At 43.7% G+C, this 19,373-nt stretch overlaps 1 protein-coding gene across 1 annotated transcript; it reads right to left on the reverse strand.

The window, feature by feature from the left end:
• Window positions 1-7,296: 7,296 nt before the first annotated feature.
• On the reverse strand, window positions 7,297-19,350 carry LOC135528404 (B-cell receptor CD22-like). Its single transcript, XM_064957468.1, has 11 exons — window positions 19,302-19,350; window positions 18,392-18,422; window positions 13,468-13,538; window positions 13,030-13,281; window positions 12,538-12,888; window positions 11,680-11,958; window positions 10,714-10,974; window positions 9,216-9,306; window positions 9,076-9,130; window positions 8,709-8,944; window positions 7,297-7,905 (listed from the first exon to the last, which is right to left on the reverse strand). Coding segments are annotated over exons 2-11 (1,608 nt in total). The 5' UTR covers window positions 18,403-18,422; window positions 19,302-19,350; the 3' UTR covers window positions 7,297-7,904.
• Between the last annotated feature and the right edge of the window lie 23 nt (window positions 19,351-19,373).

A 19,373-nucleotide genomic window follows, 5' to 3' on the forward strand; every position in this document is an offset into this window, starting at 1 on the left:
TTCGAGCCAGTGCCTCCATTCCTCCAATGCCACCTTCCTCTCTGTGATGGTGAGGCGGTGGGAGAAGAAGACGCAGGGATGCAGCTAAAGGTCCAGGGCAGAACATAGGGACAGATCAGCCCCCACTCTGACATCCAAAGCATCGGCCTCCACCACGAACTGATGGGATGGGTCCGGATGAACCAGGATCGGAGCCGTGGTGAAGTGGTGTTCAAGGTCCCAGAACACCCGGTCAGTGGCCGTGGACCACGTGAACGGAACCTTGGTAGAGGTGAGGACAGACAGGGGAGGCCAGGGTGCTGTAACCCCAGATAAAGCCAGCAATAGAAATTGGCGAACCCCAGGAAGCATTGCAGCTGCACCCTGAACATAGGCTGGGGCCAATCCACCACCACGTTCACCTTCTTGAGATCCATCTTGACGCTCCCAGCAGAGATGATGTAGCCCAAAATGGAAATGGTGAAGCGATGGAACTCGCACTTTTCCGCCTTAACAAACAACTGGTTCTCCAAAAGGCACTGGAGAACCTAATGGACATGGAGCACATGTTCTTGGGGGGAGCGGGAGAAGACGAGGATGTCATCAATGTAGACAAAGACAAACCGGTTCAGCATGTCGTGGAGAACGTCATTCACCAGAGCCTGGAACACGCCATACTGGTACTCCGCGGGAATGGCGGAGAGATCTGGAACCACCTCCGGGGACCCTGGAAGACGTCCCGGGGCAGGTTGCACAGACTTCAGCCAATGGGTGTGGCAGAACAGACTCCAGCCCATGATGGCATCTGTAAACCAGTTGATGTGTGCGTTGTGTCGCTTTGGCCAGGAGAATCCCGACACCATGGGAATATGGGGGGACTAGATGAGCAGGAACTGAATGGTTTCACTGTGATTCCCTGACACATGTAGGTTGATGGAAGTGGTGTTATGGGTGACCCACCTATAGAGTGCCCGTCCAGTGCCCTAACATCCACGGAAATGGAGAGGGGCTGATTGGGGATGTTCAGCTCGTAAGCCAGTATGACGTCAAAAAAGCTCTTATCGGCCCCAGAGTCAATGAGGATCCTGTGAGATTTGGACTGGTTTCCCCACAGTAGAATGACATGAAAAGCGGTGCGAGAAAGTTCCCCATACGGCCCACCAGAGTACCCACTCCCTGGTGAGCCTGGTCCAGTACTGGGCACGAGGACATAACATAACCAAAAGTCCTGTGATACAGACAGCTCCTTGTTCTGATCCTGTGTTGCCGTTCCGTGGGCGACAGCCCAGTTCTGCCTAGTTGCATGTGCTCAGGAAACAGTGCCTCGGCCCTCTTCGGTGACTCGCAAGGAAGGTCGGGACACCTCGTGTGCTCTTGGACTTCCGGGATGGGTCAAAGGCAAGAGAAAACCAGAGGTCGTGCAACGGTACTGGACGGCAGGCAGACTCAGGGTCTGTGTAACACAGAGTGGTCAGGCAGGCGGGCTCAGAGTCAGGACAGGCAAAGGACAAATCCGGGAGGGCAAGAAAAGAGAGACTAGAAAAGCAGAAGGTGAGACACAAAACTCTGGTTGACTCAAACAAACAAGATGAACGAACTGGCAATAGACCAACAGAGCACACAGGTATAATTACACAGGGGATAATGGGGAAGATGGGCGACACCTGGAGTACAGTTACATGCACACAATAATGTGATTATTGTGGATATAACAAAATGGCAACTACTGACCAATAACTCAGACATGGATATTGATAGACATCTTCCCAACACTGTCAAGAATCAACATATCTAAGCACATTCAGAGCTTCAAAGATTATTCCTGCACCTGCCAAGTGCCAAATCTGATGCTGTGAAAGAGAGTGATGAGGCCCTGACCAAGAGAAGTGAGACCATCCAATTCGGGTAGAGGACCATCTGAAGCTGACCTCTGAGATTGATTTTATACATCTTGTTGATATTTTCAGTGGTGGAAAAAGTACTAAATGGCACACTTTTCTTGTTTTTTAAATTACGGATAGCCAGGGTCAAACTCTAACTCTCAGACATCATGTTAACACAAAGCAATTTTGTTTCGAGAGTCCGCCAGATCAGAGGCAGTAGCGATGACCAGGGATATTCTCTTGATAAGTGTGTGAATTGGACCATTTTCTGTCTTGCTAAGCATTCAAAATGTAACGAGTACCTTTGGGTGTCAGGGAAAATGTATGGAGGAAAAAGTACGTAATTTTCTTTAGGAATGTAGGGAAATAAAAGTAAAAGTTGTCAAAAATATAAATAGTAAAGTACAGATACTCCAAAAAACTACATAATTTGTACTTTAAAGAATTATTTCTTAAGTACATTACACCACTGGATATTTGTACCTGTCTATATGGCCTGTATCATGGTTATTATAGGCTAGTATCATCATTAGGCCTGTACCGGTGTATAGGGCCTGTATAGTAGTTATTATAGGCTAGCATACCGGGAATGGTGATTCTAACTATATCGTGGGTATTATAGGCTAGCATACCGGGAATGGTGATTCTAAATATATCGTGGTTATTATAGGCTAGCATACTGGGAATGGTGATTCTAACTATATCGTGGGTATTATAGGCTAGCGTACTGGGAATGGTGATTCTAACTATATCGTGGGTATTATAGGCTAGCATACCAGGAATGGTGACTCTAACTATATCGTGGGTATTATAGGCTAGCGTACTGGGAATGGTGATTCTAACTATATCGTGGGTATTATAGGCTAGCGTACTGGGAATGGTGATTCTAACTATATCGTGGGTATTATAGGCTAGCGTACTGGGAATGGTGATTCTAACTATATCGTGGGTATTATAGGCTAGCGTACCGGGAATGGTGACTCTAACTATATCGTGGGTATTATAGGCTAGCGTACTGGGAATGGTGATTCTAACTATATCGTGGGTATTATAGGCTAGCGTACTGGGAATGGTTAGGCTAACTATATCGTGGGTATTATAGGCTAGCGTACCGGGAATGGTGATTCTAACTATATCGTGGGTATTATAGGCTAGCGTACTGGGAATGGTGATTCTAACTATATCGTGGGTATTATAGGCTAGCGTACTGGGAATGGTTAGGCTATCTATATCGTGGGTATTATAGGCTAGCGTACTGGGAATGGTGATTCTAACTATATCCTGGGTATTATAGGCTAGCGCACTGGGAATGGTGATTCTAACTATATCGTGGGTATTATAGGCTAGCGTACTGGGAATGGTTAGGCTAACTATATCGTGGGTATTATAGGCTAGCGTACTGGGAATGGTGATTCTAACTATATCGTGGGTATTATAGGCTAGCGTACTGGGAATGGTTAGGCTAACTATATCGTGGGTATTATAGGCTAGCGTACTGGGAATGGTGATTCTAACTATATCGTGGGTATTATAGGCTAGCGTACTGGGAATGGTTAGGCTAACTATATCGTGGGTATTATAGGCTAGCGTACTGGGAATGGTGATTCTAACTATATCGTGGGTATTATAGGCTAGCGTACTAGGAATGGTTAGGCTAACTATATCGTGGGTATTATAGGCTAGCGTACTGGGAATGGTGATTCTAACTATATCCTGGGTATTATAGGCTAGCGTACTGGGAATGGTGACTCTAACTAACTCTAACTCGGATGCAGTTACTTACACAGTTGCTGAGAGATGTGTGTAAACCACAGGCCTATTTATCTATTCCTGCTCTTCTCAATCCCATTGCTGCATCTCCCTCCCTACAGCCTTACAAACATAAAGAGAGACCACAAACACTTTATAACTGGTGAAAAACTACACCTGATACTTCAATTAAGCAGGAAAAAGTCTCTATTATAACAGATGTGTAGCACTGTAAGATACGTGTTTCTCTGTTGTTCTTTTAAACCTGTTGTATTCTCAGGACCAGGACTATAACATTGAGTGTTGCTACACAGGGCAACAACATATCCTGTTTTATTCTACAGGACCAGGACTACAACATTGAGTGTTGCTACACAGGGCAACAACATATCCTGTTTTATTCTGAGGACCAGGACTACAACATTGAGTGTTGCTACACAGGGCAACAACATATCCTGTTTTATTCTACAGGACCAGGACTACAACATTGAGTGTTGCTACACAGGGCAACAACATATCCCGGTTTCTTCTACGTAATACAACTAAATATAAAAAATAAAGTGTTTCAAAAGCAATGCTCAACAAAACAAACTATATGATACCACACTCGAGTACATCTTACAATACCATTCGCATTCAAGAATGTGTTCTGCAGAAGAAATCCCCAATAAAAAGTTGAATGGTGAGGTATGATGTCTTATCAAGTGTACTTACAGGGTGAAGAGAGAGAGGTTTGGTAGGGGGACCTTACTGGCTGTGTGAAACAGGAGAGTGTGAGGTTTGTGGGTGACACCATCTAGATGTACTGTGGACCTGAAGGGAGATGCAGAGCTAAAATTAAACACGCTAAAACATGTAAATACTTTAAAACAAATGCAATAACATAATTTGACCACACTAATAGACTTATTAGTTAGACTGTAATTCTGTATGTCTCATCGGCTACACTAAAACCTTACTGTACCACAGCTCTCTCTACTGGCATCTTAACAGCAGCAACAGCCATTCATTTGACTCGAACAGTCTATGGAGCAGCACTGGGGAGGTTGAGTTCCACAGCATTGTACTGGACATCCTGTTTCTGGGGTTGAGCTAGGATGAACAATACAGGTTGAGAAAACCTAATCATTATTTGCTGAGCGTCCAAAAATAAAAACAATTGGACCGGTGTCGTTGTTGATTCTACAGGGTTAGCATTGAAAATGCAATCGAGTAATAAAGAGGCTGTAGATCATTACAATTTTTGTGTTGGCTTATCCTTTGTTATCTTCAACCTTGTGTACTGTGTCTGTGCTGACTACAGGTTTGGACACCACTCAGAGAGCCCTCTATCCTGACACCTCTGGAGCAGTGCTGCAGGTAAAACAATGATCCTCCTTTTACTCTCTGTCTCTGTCTGTCTCTCTATCTCTGTCTCTGTCTGTCTCTCTGTCTCTATCCCTGTCTCTGTCTCTCTGTCTCTGTCTCTGTGTCTCTGTCTCTGTGTCTCTGTCTCTCTCTCCCGGTTACACCGGTTACCGCTGCAGGGTAGCATGGCCATGCCCAAGACACCGTTGACATTTGGAGTTCCTGGTGTGACATGCATCAATGAATTTTGATTAGTTCCAGGTGCTGTCACTGTGTGGGATGGGGTTTTGTGTTTAGATGTCTGTTGTTTCCCGGTGTCCAGAGATCCCTCTTATCCATGTACAGGTTGGCGTGCTCTGGAAGGATGAGTGGGGAGAGTGTGGCCTTATCTAAATTCAGTGGAACTTTGTAAGTGTTCCCATCTCCCTCCAGATCCTCTCTGTCTTCCTGAGTATGCCTTCCTCAATTATACCCAAATCATATCAAAGTTTATTTGTCACGAAACAAACTTACAGTGAAATGCTTACTTACAGGCTCTAACCAACAGTGCAAAAAAGGTATGAGATGAACAATAGGTAAGTAAAGAAATAAAAACAACAGTAAAAAGACAAAGAAAAATAACAGTAGCGAGGCTATATACAATAGATAGGATCTAACAGTAGCGAGGCTATATACAATAGATAGGCTATAACAGTAGCGAGGCTATATACAATAGATAGGCTATAACAGTAGCGAGGCTATATACAATAGATAGGCTATAACAGTAGCGAGGCTATATACAATAGATAGGCTATAACAGTAGATAGGCTATAACGAGGCTATATACAATAGATAGGCTATAACAGTAGCGAGGCTATATACAATAGATAGGATCTAACAGTAGCAAGGCTATATACAATAGATAGGCTATAACAGTAGAGAGGCTATATACAATAGATAGGCTATAACAGTAGCGAGGCTATATACAATAGATAGGCTATAACAGTAGCGAGGCTATATACAATAGATAGGCTATAACAGTAGCGAGGCTATATACAATAGATAGGTTATAACAGTAGCGAGGCTATATACAATAGATAGATAGGCTATAACAGTAGCGAGGCTATATACAATAGATAGGCTATAACAGTAGCGAGGCTATATACAATAGATAGGCTATAACAGTAGCGAGGCTATATACAATAGATAGGCTATAACAGTAGCGAGGCTATATACAATAGATAGGCTATAACAGTAGCGAGGCTATATACAATAGATAGGTTATAACAGTAGCGAGGCTATATACAATAGATAGGCTATAACAGTAGTGAGGCTATATACAATAGATAGGCTATAACAGTAGTGAGGCTATATACAATAGATAGGCTATAACAGTAGCGAGGCTATATACAATAGATAGGCTATAACAGCGAGCTATATACAATAGATAGGCTATATATATATACAATAGATAGGCTATAACAGTAGCGAGGCTATATACAATAGATAGGCTATAACAGTAGTGAGGATATATACAATAGATAGGCTATAACAGTAGTGAGGCTATATACAATAGATAGGCTATAACAGTAGCGAGGCTATATACAATAGATAGGCTATAACAGTAGCGAGGCTATATACAATAGATAGGCTATAACAGTAGCGAGGCTATATACAATAGATAGGCTATAACAGCAGTGAGGCTGCATACAGGCACCGGTTAGTCGTGCTGATTGAGGTAGTACAGTGGGGCAAAAAAGTATTTAGTCAGCCACTAATTGTGCAAGTTCTCCCACTTAAAAAGATGAGAGAGGCCTGTAATTTTCATCATAGGTACACGTCAACTATGACAGACAAAATGACAAAAAAAATCCAGAAAATCACATAATAAAATTATAATAACAAAAAAAAAGTGTAAAATGCCAACAGTTTTATCTGAGTGCACAAAGTCCAGCACTACTAGCACCCTTGTGAAAGCCACACAGTGTACTATATTAAACCCTATAGTAAACTATATTAAACCCTATAGTATCCTATATTAAACCCTATAGTATCCTATATTAAACCCTATAGTATCCTATATTAAACCCTATAGTATCCTATATTAAACCCTATAGTATACTATATTAAACCCTATAGTATACTATATTAAACCCTATAGTAGAGCCTATAGTAAACTATATTAAACCCTATAGTAGACCCTATAGTATACTATATTAACCCATATAGTAGACCCTATAGTATACTATATTAAGCCCTATCGTATACTATATTAAACCATATAGTAGACCCTGTTGTATACTATATTAAACCCTATAGTAGACCAATATTTAGAATAAAAAGACAAAAATGAATTAAATATGAAATCAAATCAAAGTTTATTGGTCACACATATTTTGCATTGTTATTGCGGGTGTGTTGGTGTAGTGAAATGCTTGTTGATAGTCTTCTGCGGACAATAAGGCTTTTAAAGGCAATTTTCCTGACGTTTGCAGAGATCACACTTGCGCTAAATGCTGCGGATGTTGTTTTAAATTAACTTTAAAATTAAAGTGCAGTATGCTTGTCCATAATTTGATTGAATCCCAGGCAGAGTCATCTTATGTTCAGGTCGCCTGGTGTTCAGAGTACATCCAATATGGCACCCTATTCCCTATAATATATAATATATAATAATATATATCCCATTTAGCAGACGCTTTTGTCCAAAGCGACTTACAAGTCGGCTGGGGCCACTACTTTTACATATGGGTGGCCCCAGCGGGAATCGAACCCACGACGCTTGGCGTTGCAAGCGCCATGCTCTACCGACTGAGCCACACAGGACTCTACATAGTGCACTAGAGTGAACAAAGTACCATTTGGGACACAGCAGAGATCATCTTGTGTTCAAGTCTTCTTGGTTCTGGGTTTGTTGACTGTTCTATAGAACACAGAGGAGTCCTCCTCAGCTGCCTGTGAGAGAGGTCTGATGAGAAAGGAGGCAACATGTCATCATCCATCCTCACTTCTGGAGTCTCATTTAAAGTCACCGTTTCAAGTTATATTAGTTGTATGTACAGGATACACATGGTAAACTCTGTCCAACTAAATGCTTACTGGCAGGTTCCTTCTCAATAATGCAACAAGACATAATAACAGATAACAATACGAACATAAAGAAAATATCTCAGTAGAATAGAATAAAAATTGTAGCTTAAGTATAACACAGGAAGACATTTTATAGTCCGATATTTACATGTGTTCTGGGGAAACGGGGGGGGGGGGGGGGGGGGGGCAAGTGTTTCAATTGTGCACTATTTACCAATCATAAGAGTCTGGTAGCAGCAGTTGTGATGTGTAGCATGAATGTGTATGTTTTTGTGTGTGAGTTCATGTCTGCTAAGGTGCGAGGAAACAGCGCAGGTGGTCAGTCCAGTTCAAGTGTTAAGCAGTCTGATGGCTTGTAGATAGAAACTGTCTCTGAGCCTGTTGGTATCAGACCTCATGCTCCGATACCGTCAGCCCGACGGTAAGGGTGTGAACAGCTCGTGGCTGGGGTGTGTGGGGTCCTTGATGCTGGGGGACTTCCTCAGGCACCGTGTAGTCCGTATAGATATTAATACATTTAAACTAAACTGCTTTGAAGTCATTGTAAATCTTAATACATTTAAACCAAACAACTGCTGGTTTGCTTAACATACAAGTGTTGTATGCATTTTTAACTGCCAAGTACAAGGACCATCTAATTTTGAAAATATCTGGGATGTTGTAATGGCTCAACTTGCTCACCAGGGGGCAGCACTGGGGCGGTTGAATTTTACAACAGCGTATTGGACATCCTCATCCTCTTTCTGGGTTTGAGGCAGTTGGACGGTGGAGTACAGATGCACTTCCTGGTTATTGGAGCCAGAGAAGTGGATGCTGGTGTAGTGAACGTCATCCTGGTTGTCTGTGTCTGCTCTCTGTACTGAAGTAGGGGTCATGGCCATGCCCGATATGTTGTCATTTATGGGACTAGAGTTTCCCTGATGGAGAGAGGACAGACAAGATAAGCAGACCTGGGGACTATTACATTGGTTCTGTTGTGCCAGGCAAGATTAATCAAGCAGTGAAAGAACTCTGAAAATAAAACAAGTACTGTTTGACCTGAACTCACCTGTCCATTGTCTACTGTGTCCCTTGTGTCAGAGATGGTTTTGGAGGCCTTCTTCCTGTTTTACATGAATTAATTAATGGATGGATGGATGAATGAATGAACATGATAAAGTGAAAGGAAAATCTTACCAAGATTCTCACCTGAACCACATGAAGCCAGAGAGACAGAGGATGAGGACCAGAACAACACCTATGATTCTTACAGCTGCAGTCATAAGTGAGGTTTGTTTCACTAAACAAAAATGTGGAGGAAATTAGTACATGGATGTTCTAATACTTAAAGTGCCATTATAATTTAATGACCACAGGGCTCTGTTCCAGGCCCTTCCTATTCCGACTATACACCAAGTCACTTGGCTCTGTCATAACCTCACATGGTCTCTCCTATCATTGCTATGCATTTTTTTCAGACACAATTAATCAATTAATCTTCTCCTTTCCCCCTTCTCCATGACCAGGTGGCAAAAGCATCTGGTCTCTGCATGTCTGGCAGACATATCAGTGTGGATGACGGATCACCACCTCAAGCTGAACCTCGGTAAAGCATCGGAGCTGCTCTTCCTCCCTCGGGAAGGACTGCTCAGATTCTCTGTCCACATGTGATCTCGCCATCACGGTTGACAACTCCATTGTGTCCTCCTCCCAGAGCGCTAAGAACCTTGGCGTGATCCTGGACAACACCCTGTCGTTCTCAACCAACATCATGGCGGTGGCCCGTTCCTGTAGGTTCATGCTCTACAACATCCGTGAGTACGACCCTGCCTCACACAGGAAGCGGCGCAGGTCCTAATCCAGGCACTTGTCATCTCCCGTCTGGATTACTGCAACTCGCTGTTGGCTGGGCTCCCTGCCTGTGCCATTAAAGTACAACTCATCCAGAACGCCGCAGCCCGTCTGGTGTTCAACCTTCCCAAGTTCTCTCACGTCACCCCGCTCCTCCGCTCTCTCCACTGGCTTCCAGTTGAAAATGCATCCGCTACAAGACCATGGTGCTTGCCTACGGAGCTGTGAGGCCTTTTACAGCACCGCAGTACCTCCAGGCTCTGATCAGGCCCTACACCCAAGCAAGGGCACTGCGAGTTTCATCCTTTCTGGCCTGATGTTGTCCCTACCATTGAGGAAGTACAGTTCCCGCTGTTAGTAGTAGAAATTATGTATTACCTGTGTTAATAGTTATAGTAGTATAGCATCAGATATTATACCAGTCAAAACTGTTCGCTGCTCTGGCCCCCCAATGGTGGAACAAACTCCCTCACGTTTAATACGCCAGGACAGCGGAGTCAATCACCACCTTCCGGAGACACCTGAAACCCCACCTCTTCAAGGAATACCTAGGATAGGATAAGTAATAGATTCTCACCACCCCCCTTAATGATTTAGATGCACTATTGTAAAGTGGCTGTTCCACTGGATGTCAGAAGGTATATTCACTGTGATAGATATTATATATTAATTTGTAATTACCTCTGGATAAGAGCGTCTGCTAAATGACTTAAATGTAAATGTCTTAAATGTAAGCCAATAAATACTATGCTTGAAATGTTTCTCAATGAGCTTTACATGTAATGACTATGGGCAAATAATGAGCATGAAATGTGTATTTTTATGTAAAGGCAGACCATTGAAGATGAAACTTTACCTGTTATAATAATCAGAGCTGTAGAGTTCCTAGATCCTCTACTATTCCAGGCCTCACAATGGTAATGTCCACTGTCTTCAGACCTGAAGTTGGTGATGTTGTAGATCTGTTCGAATCCATTTATTAAAGTCTCATTTTGAAAGTACCAGGTGTATTTGTCCACAGGTGGGTTGGCATCACTGCTGCAGGTCAGAGTCACTGAACTGCCCTCCACTATTTCACCAGAGGGACTGACTGACACTGAGGTGTTCTTTGGAGGATCTGGTGTTGAGGATGAAAGAAGGGTTTTATTTGTCTTATTTTAGCACGGAAGTTGACTGAGAACACATTCTCTTGTATAGCAACGACCTGGGGAGTAGTTACAGGGGAGATATATGAGTCAATTGGAAGCTGGAGATTAGGTGAACATGGTATGAGGGCCAGAATGGGAATTTAGACAGGACACTGGGGTTAACATCCCTACTCTTACAATAAGTGCCATTAGATCTTTAATGACCACAGAGAGTCAGGACACCCATTTATCTTCCATCCGACAGACACCACCTTACACAGGGCAATGTCCCCAATCACGGCATTGGGATATTTTTTTCAGACCAGAGGGAGAAGTCCCTCCTACTGGCACTCCAACACCACTTCCAACTGCACCTGGTCTCCCATCCAGGGACGACCCTGTTTAGCATCAGAAGCAAGCCAGCAGTGGGATGCAGGGTGGTATGCTGCTGGTAAAGTGGTAAGAAGAGTGTAACCAGCATCACTCTGCTGCTTCCTTCCTCACAAGCTCGCAAGGAGATTAGATCTCAGATTCTCTGTCTTGCAAACACATGTGACATCCCTCTTAAACTATTAACCATCTGTCTCCAAAAAGCGAGCATGATGCAGTTTGGGGGTATTTCCAGTTCAGAAGGGAGTTTAAAGAGCACACACAGTACAATGAAGTTTAAACTGTCATTTTTTACAAATACTTACAAATGACAGTCAGAGTCTCTTCAGGAGTGTAGAGATTATTGTGGCCTTTTACAGCACAGGAGTATCTGCCTGCATCCTCACTGCTGACTGGGTCTAGGATCAGGGAGTTATCTAGAGTACCTGTGTTAGTAGTTGTAGTAGTAGATATGATAATTGAGTTGGTGAGATGTTGTCCGTTCTTGTACCAGATGTAGGTGGGGTTCTCAGTCAGAGTACAGGTGGTGCTACAGGTCAGTGTCTTCTGTCCCTCTGCAGCAGGAGTCACCTTCACCTGCAGACCTGAAATTAGGTGTAGATGCATCACTTTGTCAATACTCTGTGCCATAGACCAAGACTCCATATCTTAAACTGTTTGTGTAATATTACCTGTATTAGTAGTTGTACTAGTAAAAGTAGAATATATTATATATTACCTGTATCAGTAGTTGTAGTAGTAGATATTATATATTAGCTATATTAGTAGTTGTAATAGTAGATATTATATATTACCTGTATTAGTAGTTGTAGTAATATATAATATGTATTATATATTACCTGTATTAGTAGTTGTACTAGTAAAACTAGTAGATATTATATATTACCTGTATTAGTAGTTGTAGTAGTAGAAATTATATATTACCTGTGTTAGTAGTTGTAGTAGTAGAAATTATATATTACCTGTGTTAGTAGTTGTAGTAGTAGATATTATATATTACCTGTATTAGTAGTTGTAGTAGTAGATATTATATATTACCTGTGTTAGTAGTTGTAGTAGTAGAAATTATATATTACCTGTGTTAGTAGTTGAAATAATATATTACCTGTATTAGTAGTAGATATTATATATTACCTGTGTTAGTAGTTGAAATAATATATTACCTGTGACAATCAGAGTTGTTCCAGGGAAGCTGTACCCCCATTCTGCATACTGTGTTTTAAATCTGAACTTGTACTCAGCTGAATCTCTCTTTCTCAGGTCTGTGATTTTCAGGGTGCAGTCCTTCTCTTGAATCGCAAGGTATTTTGGGGGGGTCTTAAGGTACTCAGCACGATCCAAGTTCAGGACTTTTAGCACTTCATCGCGTTTCTCTTGGATATACCAGTTTGCTTTTAAAACGTTGTGACTCTTTGGGTGTCTATATGTGCAGGGCAGTTCCACTGTTGAGCCCTTCAAAGCACAGATACTCTGATGGGTGTAAGTCACGTTGAAACAGTAATGACCGAAAACACCTAAAACAATTGGAGGTCCATCAATTGGATACAATAGTTTCATGGTACTGTAAATAAGCACTGACTAAAGTTATGTCGAGGTATCCTTGCATTGGGTCATCTTAGATTTAAAAAATGTACTGTAGTTGAATCCACACTCACACACTGCAGGAGAGAGGAGATCCTCAAAGCCTTTTACAGCACAGGAGTAACTGGCTGAATGATAACTGGTAGCTGACAATCTGGACTTGGATGACGATGATAGACGTTGTCCGTTCATGTACCAGATGTAGGTGGGGTTATCAGTCAGAGTACAGGTGGTGTTACAGGTTACTGTCACATTCTGTCCCCACACTGCATTGGTGGGAGACACCATCACTTGGATTTTCTGTCCACACTGTGTTGCCGTAGTTGCTGAGTTGAGTGTGAATGGAAACCATAGAGAAGTGTTAAAGAGGTGTGAGAGACAACTACTAAAGTGACATGGAGACGCCTAACAGACGATTACACTGAACACACCAGAATAACATGAAGTAGCATCTTGGATTGTATGTTGATTGAACAATACAGAACGAGGGTAAGAAATGAATGAGCCCATACCTGCCACAGACAAGAGAAGGACCACCAACACGCTTCCTGCTGTTCTCAAGGCCATTGTTGCATCACCCTCCCTGCAGTATTAGAAACATAAAGGTCCCACCAGCTGCACTAAAACCTGGTGTTTCCAGTATACTGTACCACAGCACTCTACTGGCAATGTACTGTACCACAGCACTCTACTGGCAATGTACTGTACCACAGCACTCTACTGGCAATGTACTGTACCACAGCACTCTACTGGCAATGTACTGTACCACAGCACTCTACTGGCAATGTACTGTACCACAGCACTCTACTGGCAATGTACTGTACCACAGCACTCTACTGGCAATGTACTGTACCACAGCACTCTACTGGCAATGTACTGTACCACAGCACTCTACTGGCAATGTACTGTACCACAGCACTCTACTGGCAATGTACTGTACCACAGCACTCTACTGGCAATGTACTGTACCACAGCACTCTACTGGCATCTCAACACAACAGCCATCAATGTGACTCAAACCATCTCTCATCCTGCAATCTTTGCAACATAACTAACTATAGCTGGTGAATAAATACTCCTTATACATCAAATGAGAGGTGAAAGGAATTCTATCAAATCTGTACATTATAGGAACACCTGTAATTACAAAAGTACAATGATTCATGCTTTGCTTTAGCTTGATTTAGAATCAGTGCTAGAGACTTTAAGTGTATGAAGAGATCAACTGTACAGAAGTCAGATGTCTGTGTGTTTAAACTATACTTTCAGTTCCTGTTGATACTATGTTCCAGTCTTACTTCTGCTGGCACATGATAGCAATAGGAGGAAGAAGGATTGGTAACTAAATGCAAATAACAATAAGCTGAACTCTGCCTAGCAGAGACATCTTTGTATTAGCAACTATTAATTATGAGCTTATATGGTATTAAAGTTAAGGGACATCAGCCTGGTTGTTGTGATCCTCAGTAGGGGATAAAAAGGGAAAACACCATCTTTTGTACAGAGTGTGTTACTTGCAAATTGCTGTAAGTGTAAACTCCGTCTTGCAATCCTTAATGAACAAACTAATCTCTGATCAAATTGGTTTCCTGTGGTCTCTTGTATAACATAGGGCAAAATCCCCTTACAGAGGTGAACAATCACTTATTGCAGTGTTTCCCAACCCTGGTCCTCCAGTTCCCCCAACATACATTTTAATTGTAACTGGTCAAGCACATCTGATTCAACTTGCCAACTAATCATCAAGCCCTCAATGAGTTGAGTGAGGTGTTTGTCCAGGGCTATAATGAACACGTCTACTGTTGGGGGTGTTGGAGGACCAGGGTGAGGTGTTTGTCCAGGGCTATAATGAACATGTCTACTGTTGGGGGTGTTGGAGGACCAGGGTGAGGTGTTTGTCCAGGGCTATAATGAACATGTCTACTGTTGGGGGTGTTGGAGGACCAGGGTGAGGTGTTTGTCCAGGGCTATAATGAACATGTCTACTGTTGGGGGTGTTGGAGGACCAGGGTGAGGTGTTTGTCCAGGGCTATAATGAACATGTCTACTGTTGGGGGTGTTGGAGGACCAGGGTGAGGTGTTTGTCCAGGGCTATAATGAACATGTCTACTGTTGGGGGTGATGGAGGACCAGAGTGAGGTGTTTGTCCAGGGCTATAATGAACATGTCTACTGTTGGGGGTGTTGGAGGACCAGGGTGAGGTGTTTGTCCAGGGCTATAATGAACATGTCTACTGTTGGGGGTGTTGGAGGACCAGAGTGAGGTGTTTGTCCAGGGCTATAATGAACATGTCTACTGTTGGGGGTGTTGGAGGACCAGGGTGAGGTGTTTGTCCAGGGCTATAATGAACATGTCTACTGTTGGTAACTAAATGCAAATAACAATAAGCTGAAATGTTGGAGGACCAGGGTGAGGTGTTTGTCCAGGGCTATAATGAACATGTCTACTGTTGGGGGTGTTGGAGGACCAGGGTGAGGTGTTTGTCCAGGGCTATAATGAACATGTCTACTGTTGGGGGTGTTGGAGGACCAGGGTGAGGTGTTTGTCCAGGGCTATAATGAACATGTCTACTGTTGGGGGTGTTGGAGGACCAGGGTGAGGTGTTTGTCCAGGGCTATAATGAACATGTCTACTGTTGGGGGTGATGGAGGACCAGGGTGATGTGTTTGTCCAGGGCTATAATGAACATGTCTACTGTTGGGGGTGTTGGAGGACCAGAGTGAGGTGTTTGTCCAGGGCTATAATGAACATGTCTACTGTTGGGGGTGTTGGAGGACCAGGGTGAGGTGTTTGTCCAGGGCTATAATGAACATGTCTACTGTTGGGGGTGTTGGAGGACCAGGGTGAGGTGTTTGTCCAGGGCTATAATGAACATGTCTACTGTTGGGGGTGTTGGAGGACCAGGGTGAGGTGTTTGTCCAGGGCTATAATGAACATGTCTACTGTTGGGGGTGTTGGAGGACCAGGGTGAGGTGTTTGTCCATGGCTATAATGAACATGTCTACTGTTGGGGGTGTTGGAGGACCAGGGTGAGGTGTTTGTCCAGGGCTATAATGAACATGTCTACTGTTGGGGGTGTTGGAGGACCAGGGTGAGGTGTTTGTCCAGGGCTATAATGAACATGTCTACTGTTGGGGGTGTTGGAGGACCAGGGTGAGGTGTTTGTCCAGGGCTATAATGAACATGTCTACTGTTGGGGGTGTTGGAGGACCAGGGTGAGGTGTTTGTCCAGGGCTATAATGAACATGTCTACTGTTGGGGGTGATGGAGGACCAGGGTGAGGTGTTTGTCCAGGGCTATAATGAACATGTCTACTGTTGGGGGTGTTGGAGGACCAGGGTGAGGTGTTTGTCCAGGGCTATAATGAACATGTCTACTGTTGGGGGTGTTGGAGGACCAGGGTGATGTGTTTGTCCAGGGCTATAATGAACATGTCTACTGTTGGGGGTGTTGGAGGACCAGGGTGAGGTGTTTGTCCAGGGCTATAATGAACATGTCTACTGTTGGGGGTGTTGGAGGACCAGGGTGAGGTGTTTGTCCAGGGCTATAATGAACATGTCTACTGTTGGGGGTGTTGGAGGACCAGGGTGAGGTGTTTGTCCAGGGCTATAATGAACATGTCTACTGTTGGGGGTGTTGGAGGACCAGGGTGAGGTGTTTGTCCAGGGCTATAATGAACATGTCTACTGTTGGGGGTGTTGGAGGACCAGGGTGAGGTGTTTGTCCAGGGCTATAATGAACATGTCTACTGTTGGGGGTGTTGGAGGACCAGGGTGAGGTGTTTGTCCAGGGCTATAATGAACATGTCTACTGTTGGGGGTGTTGGAGGACCAGGGTGATGTGTTTGTCCAGGGCTATAATGAACATGTCTACTGTTGGGGGTGTTGGAGGACCAGGGTGAGGTGTTTGTCCAGGGCTATAATGAACATGTCTACTGTTGGGGGTGTTGGAGGACCAGGGTGAGGTGTTTGTCCAGGGCTATAATGAACATGTCTACTGTTGGGGGTGTTGGAGGACCAGGGTGAGGTGTTTGTCCAGGGCTATAATGAACATGTCTACTGTTGGGGGTGTTGGAGGACCAGGGTGAGGTGTTTGTCCAGGGCTATAATGAACATGTCTACTGTTGGGGGTGTTGGAGGACCAGGGTGAGGTGTTTGTCCAGGGCTATAATGAACATGTCTACTGTTGGGGGTGTTGGAGGACCAGGGTGAGGTGTTTGTCCAGGGCTATAATGAACATGTCTACTGTTGGGGGTGTTGGAGGACCAGGGTGAGGTGTTTGTCCAGGGCTATAATGAACATGTCTACTGTTGGGGGTGTTGGAGGACCAGGGTGAGGTGTTTGTCCAGGGCTATAATGAACATGTCTACTGTTGGGGGTGTTGGAGGACCAGGGTGAGGTGTTTGTCCAGGGCTATAATGAACATGTCTACTGTTGGGGGTGTTGGAGGACCAGGGTGAGGTGTTTGTCCAGGGCTATAATGAACATGTCTACTGTTGGGGGTGTTGGAGGACCAGGGTGAGGTGTTTGTCCAGGGCTATAATGAACATGTCTACTGTTGGGGGTGTTGGAGGCCCAGGGTGAGGTGTTTGTCCAGGGCTATAATGAACATGTCTACTGTTGGGGGTGTTGGAGGACCAGAGTGAGGTGTTTGTCCAGGGCTATAATGAACATGTCTACTGTTGGGGGTGTTGGAGGCCCAGGGTGAGGTGTTTGTCCAGGGCTATAATGAACACGTCTACTGTTGGGGGTGTTGGAGGACCAGGGTGAGGTGTTTGTCCAGGGCTATAATGAACATGTCTACTGTTGGGTGTGTTGGAGGACCAGAGTGAGGTGTTTGTCCAGGGCTATAATGAACATGTCTACTGTTGGGGGTGTTGGAGGACCAGGGTGAGGTGTTTGTCCAGGGCTATAATGAACATGTCTACTGTTGGGGGTGATGGAGGACCAGGGTGAGGTGTTTGTCCAGGGCTATAATGAACATGTCTACTGTTGGGGGTGATGGAGGACCAGGGTGAGGTGTTTGTCCAGGGCTATAATGAACATGTCTACTGTTGGGGGTGTTGGAGGACCAGAGTGAGGTGTTTGTCCAGGGCTATAATGAACATGTCTACTGTTGGGGGTGTTGGAGGACCAGGGTGAGGTGTTTGTCCAGGGCTATAATGAACACGTCTACTGTTGGGGGTGTTGGAGGACCAGGGTGAGGAAACACTGACGTATTGAATAGATCTGTCAGTAGCACTGTTTACACTGCATACATGATTCATTTATAGCTTCAGATGTGTGATTCTCATAATCCTGACTATGGTACTGATACCTGGGGCCCTGTCACTATCAGAAGAGATGGTGTATCACTAAATCTAGCAAACACAACACTACAAGATTAACAAGTCAAGTGTACTTAGAGTGAAGAGAAGGGGGAGGGGTGTCAACTTACTGGCAGTGCATAGAAACAGGAAGTGCGAGTTCTGTGGTTGACATATTTGAAATAGTCAGGACAAAAGTAGCTGATACAGAACTTCCTCTATAAGTCATTAGCATGCATGACGCAGTCTACTTATTACTATTATAATAAGACATGGAATTTACAGAGTGCTTTTCAAAGACCTAAAGACACTTGATGCAACATGACTAATGATGTCACATGGGCCTACAGATCTGTGCCCCAGTTAACAGAGTAGATGACTATATATTGAACAGCAACAGAGAGGATAAAGATGGTCATTATTGTGTAGATTACACCTATGTCAAGTTATGCTATCATTTGAATAAAGACAACCTATTTAATTACTGATAATGCTAATTACTGAATGCAATTAAGTGGTATCAGGCATTTCATTAATTGGCTCCATTTTAGGACCACTATTGTTTTCACTATATATTTTACCTCTTGGTGATGTCATTCGGAAACATAATGTTAAACTTTTACTGCTACGCGGACGACACACAGCTGTACATGTCGATGAAACATGGTGAAGCGCCAAAATTGCCCTCCCTGGAAGCCTGTGTTTCAGACATAAGGAAGTGGATGGCGGCATATTTTCTATTTTCAAATTTAGACAAAACAGAGATGCTAGTTCTAGGTCCTAAGCAACAAAGATATCTGCTGTTTGACCTGACAATTAATCTCAATGGTTGTACATTAGTTTTAAAACTGAAGGACCCCTGAAGGACAACGAAAAGATGGCGCCGATAGAGATGGTCGCCTCGCTTCAGGTAACTATGCAGTTATTTTTTTAAATGTATTATTTCTTACATTGTTAGCCTAGAAAATCTCAAGTGTTATTACATACAGCCGGGAACAAACCACCAAGAACAAGTAGAATGGTAATGTAAAAGGTACTTACAGAGTGAAGAGAGGAGTTTGGTAGGAGACCTTATACTGGCTGTGTGAAACAGAAGAGTGTGAGTTCTGTGGT

The sequence above is a fragment of the Oncorhynchus masou genome, chromosome 5, assembly GCF_036934945.1.
Source record: "Oncorhynchus masou masou isolate Uvic2021 chromosome 5, UVic_Omas_1.1, whole genome shotgun sequence".
Classification (NCBI taxonomy): Eukaryota; Metazoa; Chordata; class Actinopteri; order Salmoniformes; family Salmonidae; genus Oncorhynchus; species Oncorhynchus masou.

Coding starts and splice junctions, on each gene's coding strand:
- LOC135528404 (XM_064957468.1), bottom strand. Junction 11,959..12,537: donor AACAACTCTGATTGTCACAG/GTAATATATTAT, acceptor ACCTAATTTCAG/GTCTGCAGGTGAAGGTGACT. Junction 8,945..9,075: donor ACACAGTAGACAATGGACAG/GTGAGTTCAGGT, acceptor TCTCTCCATCAG/GGAAACTCTAGTCCCATAAA.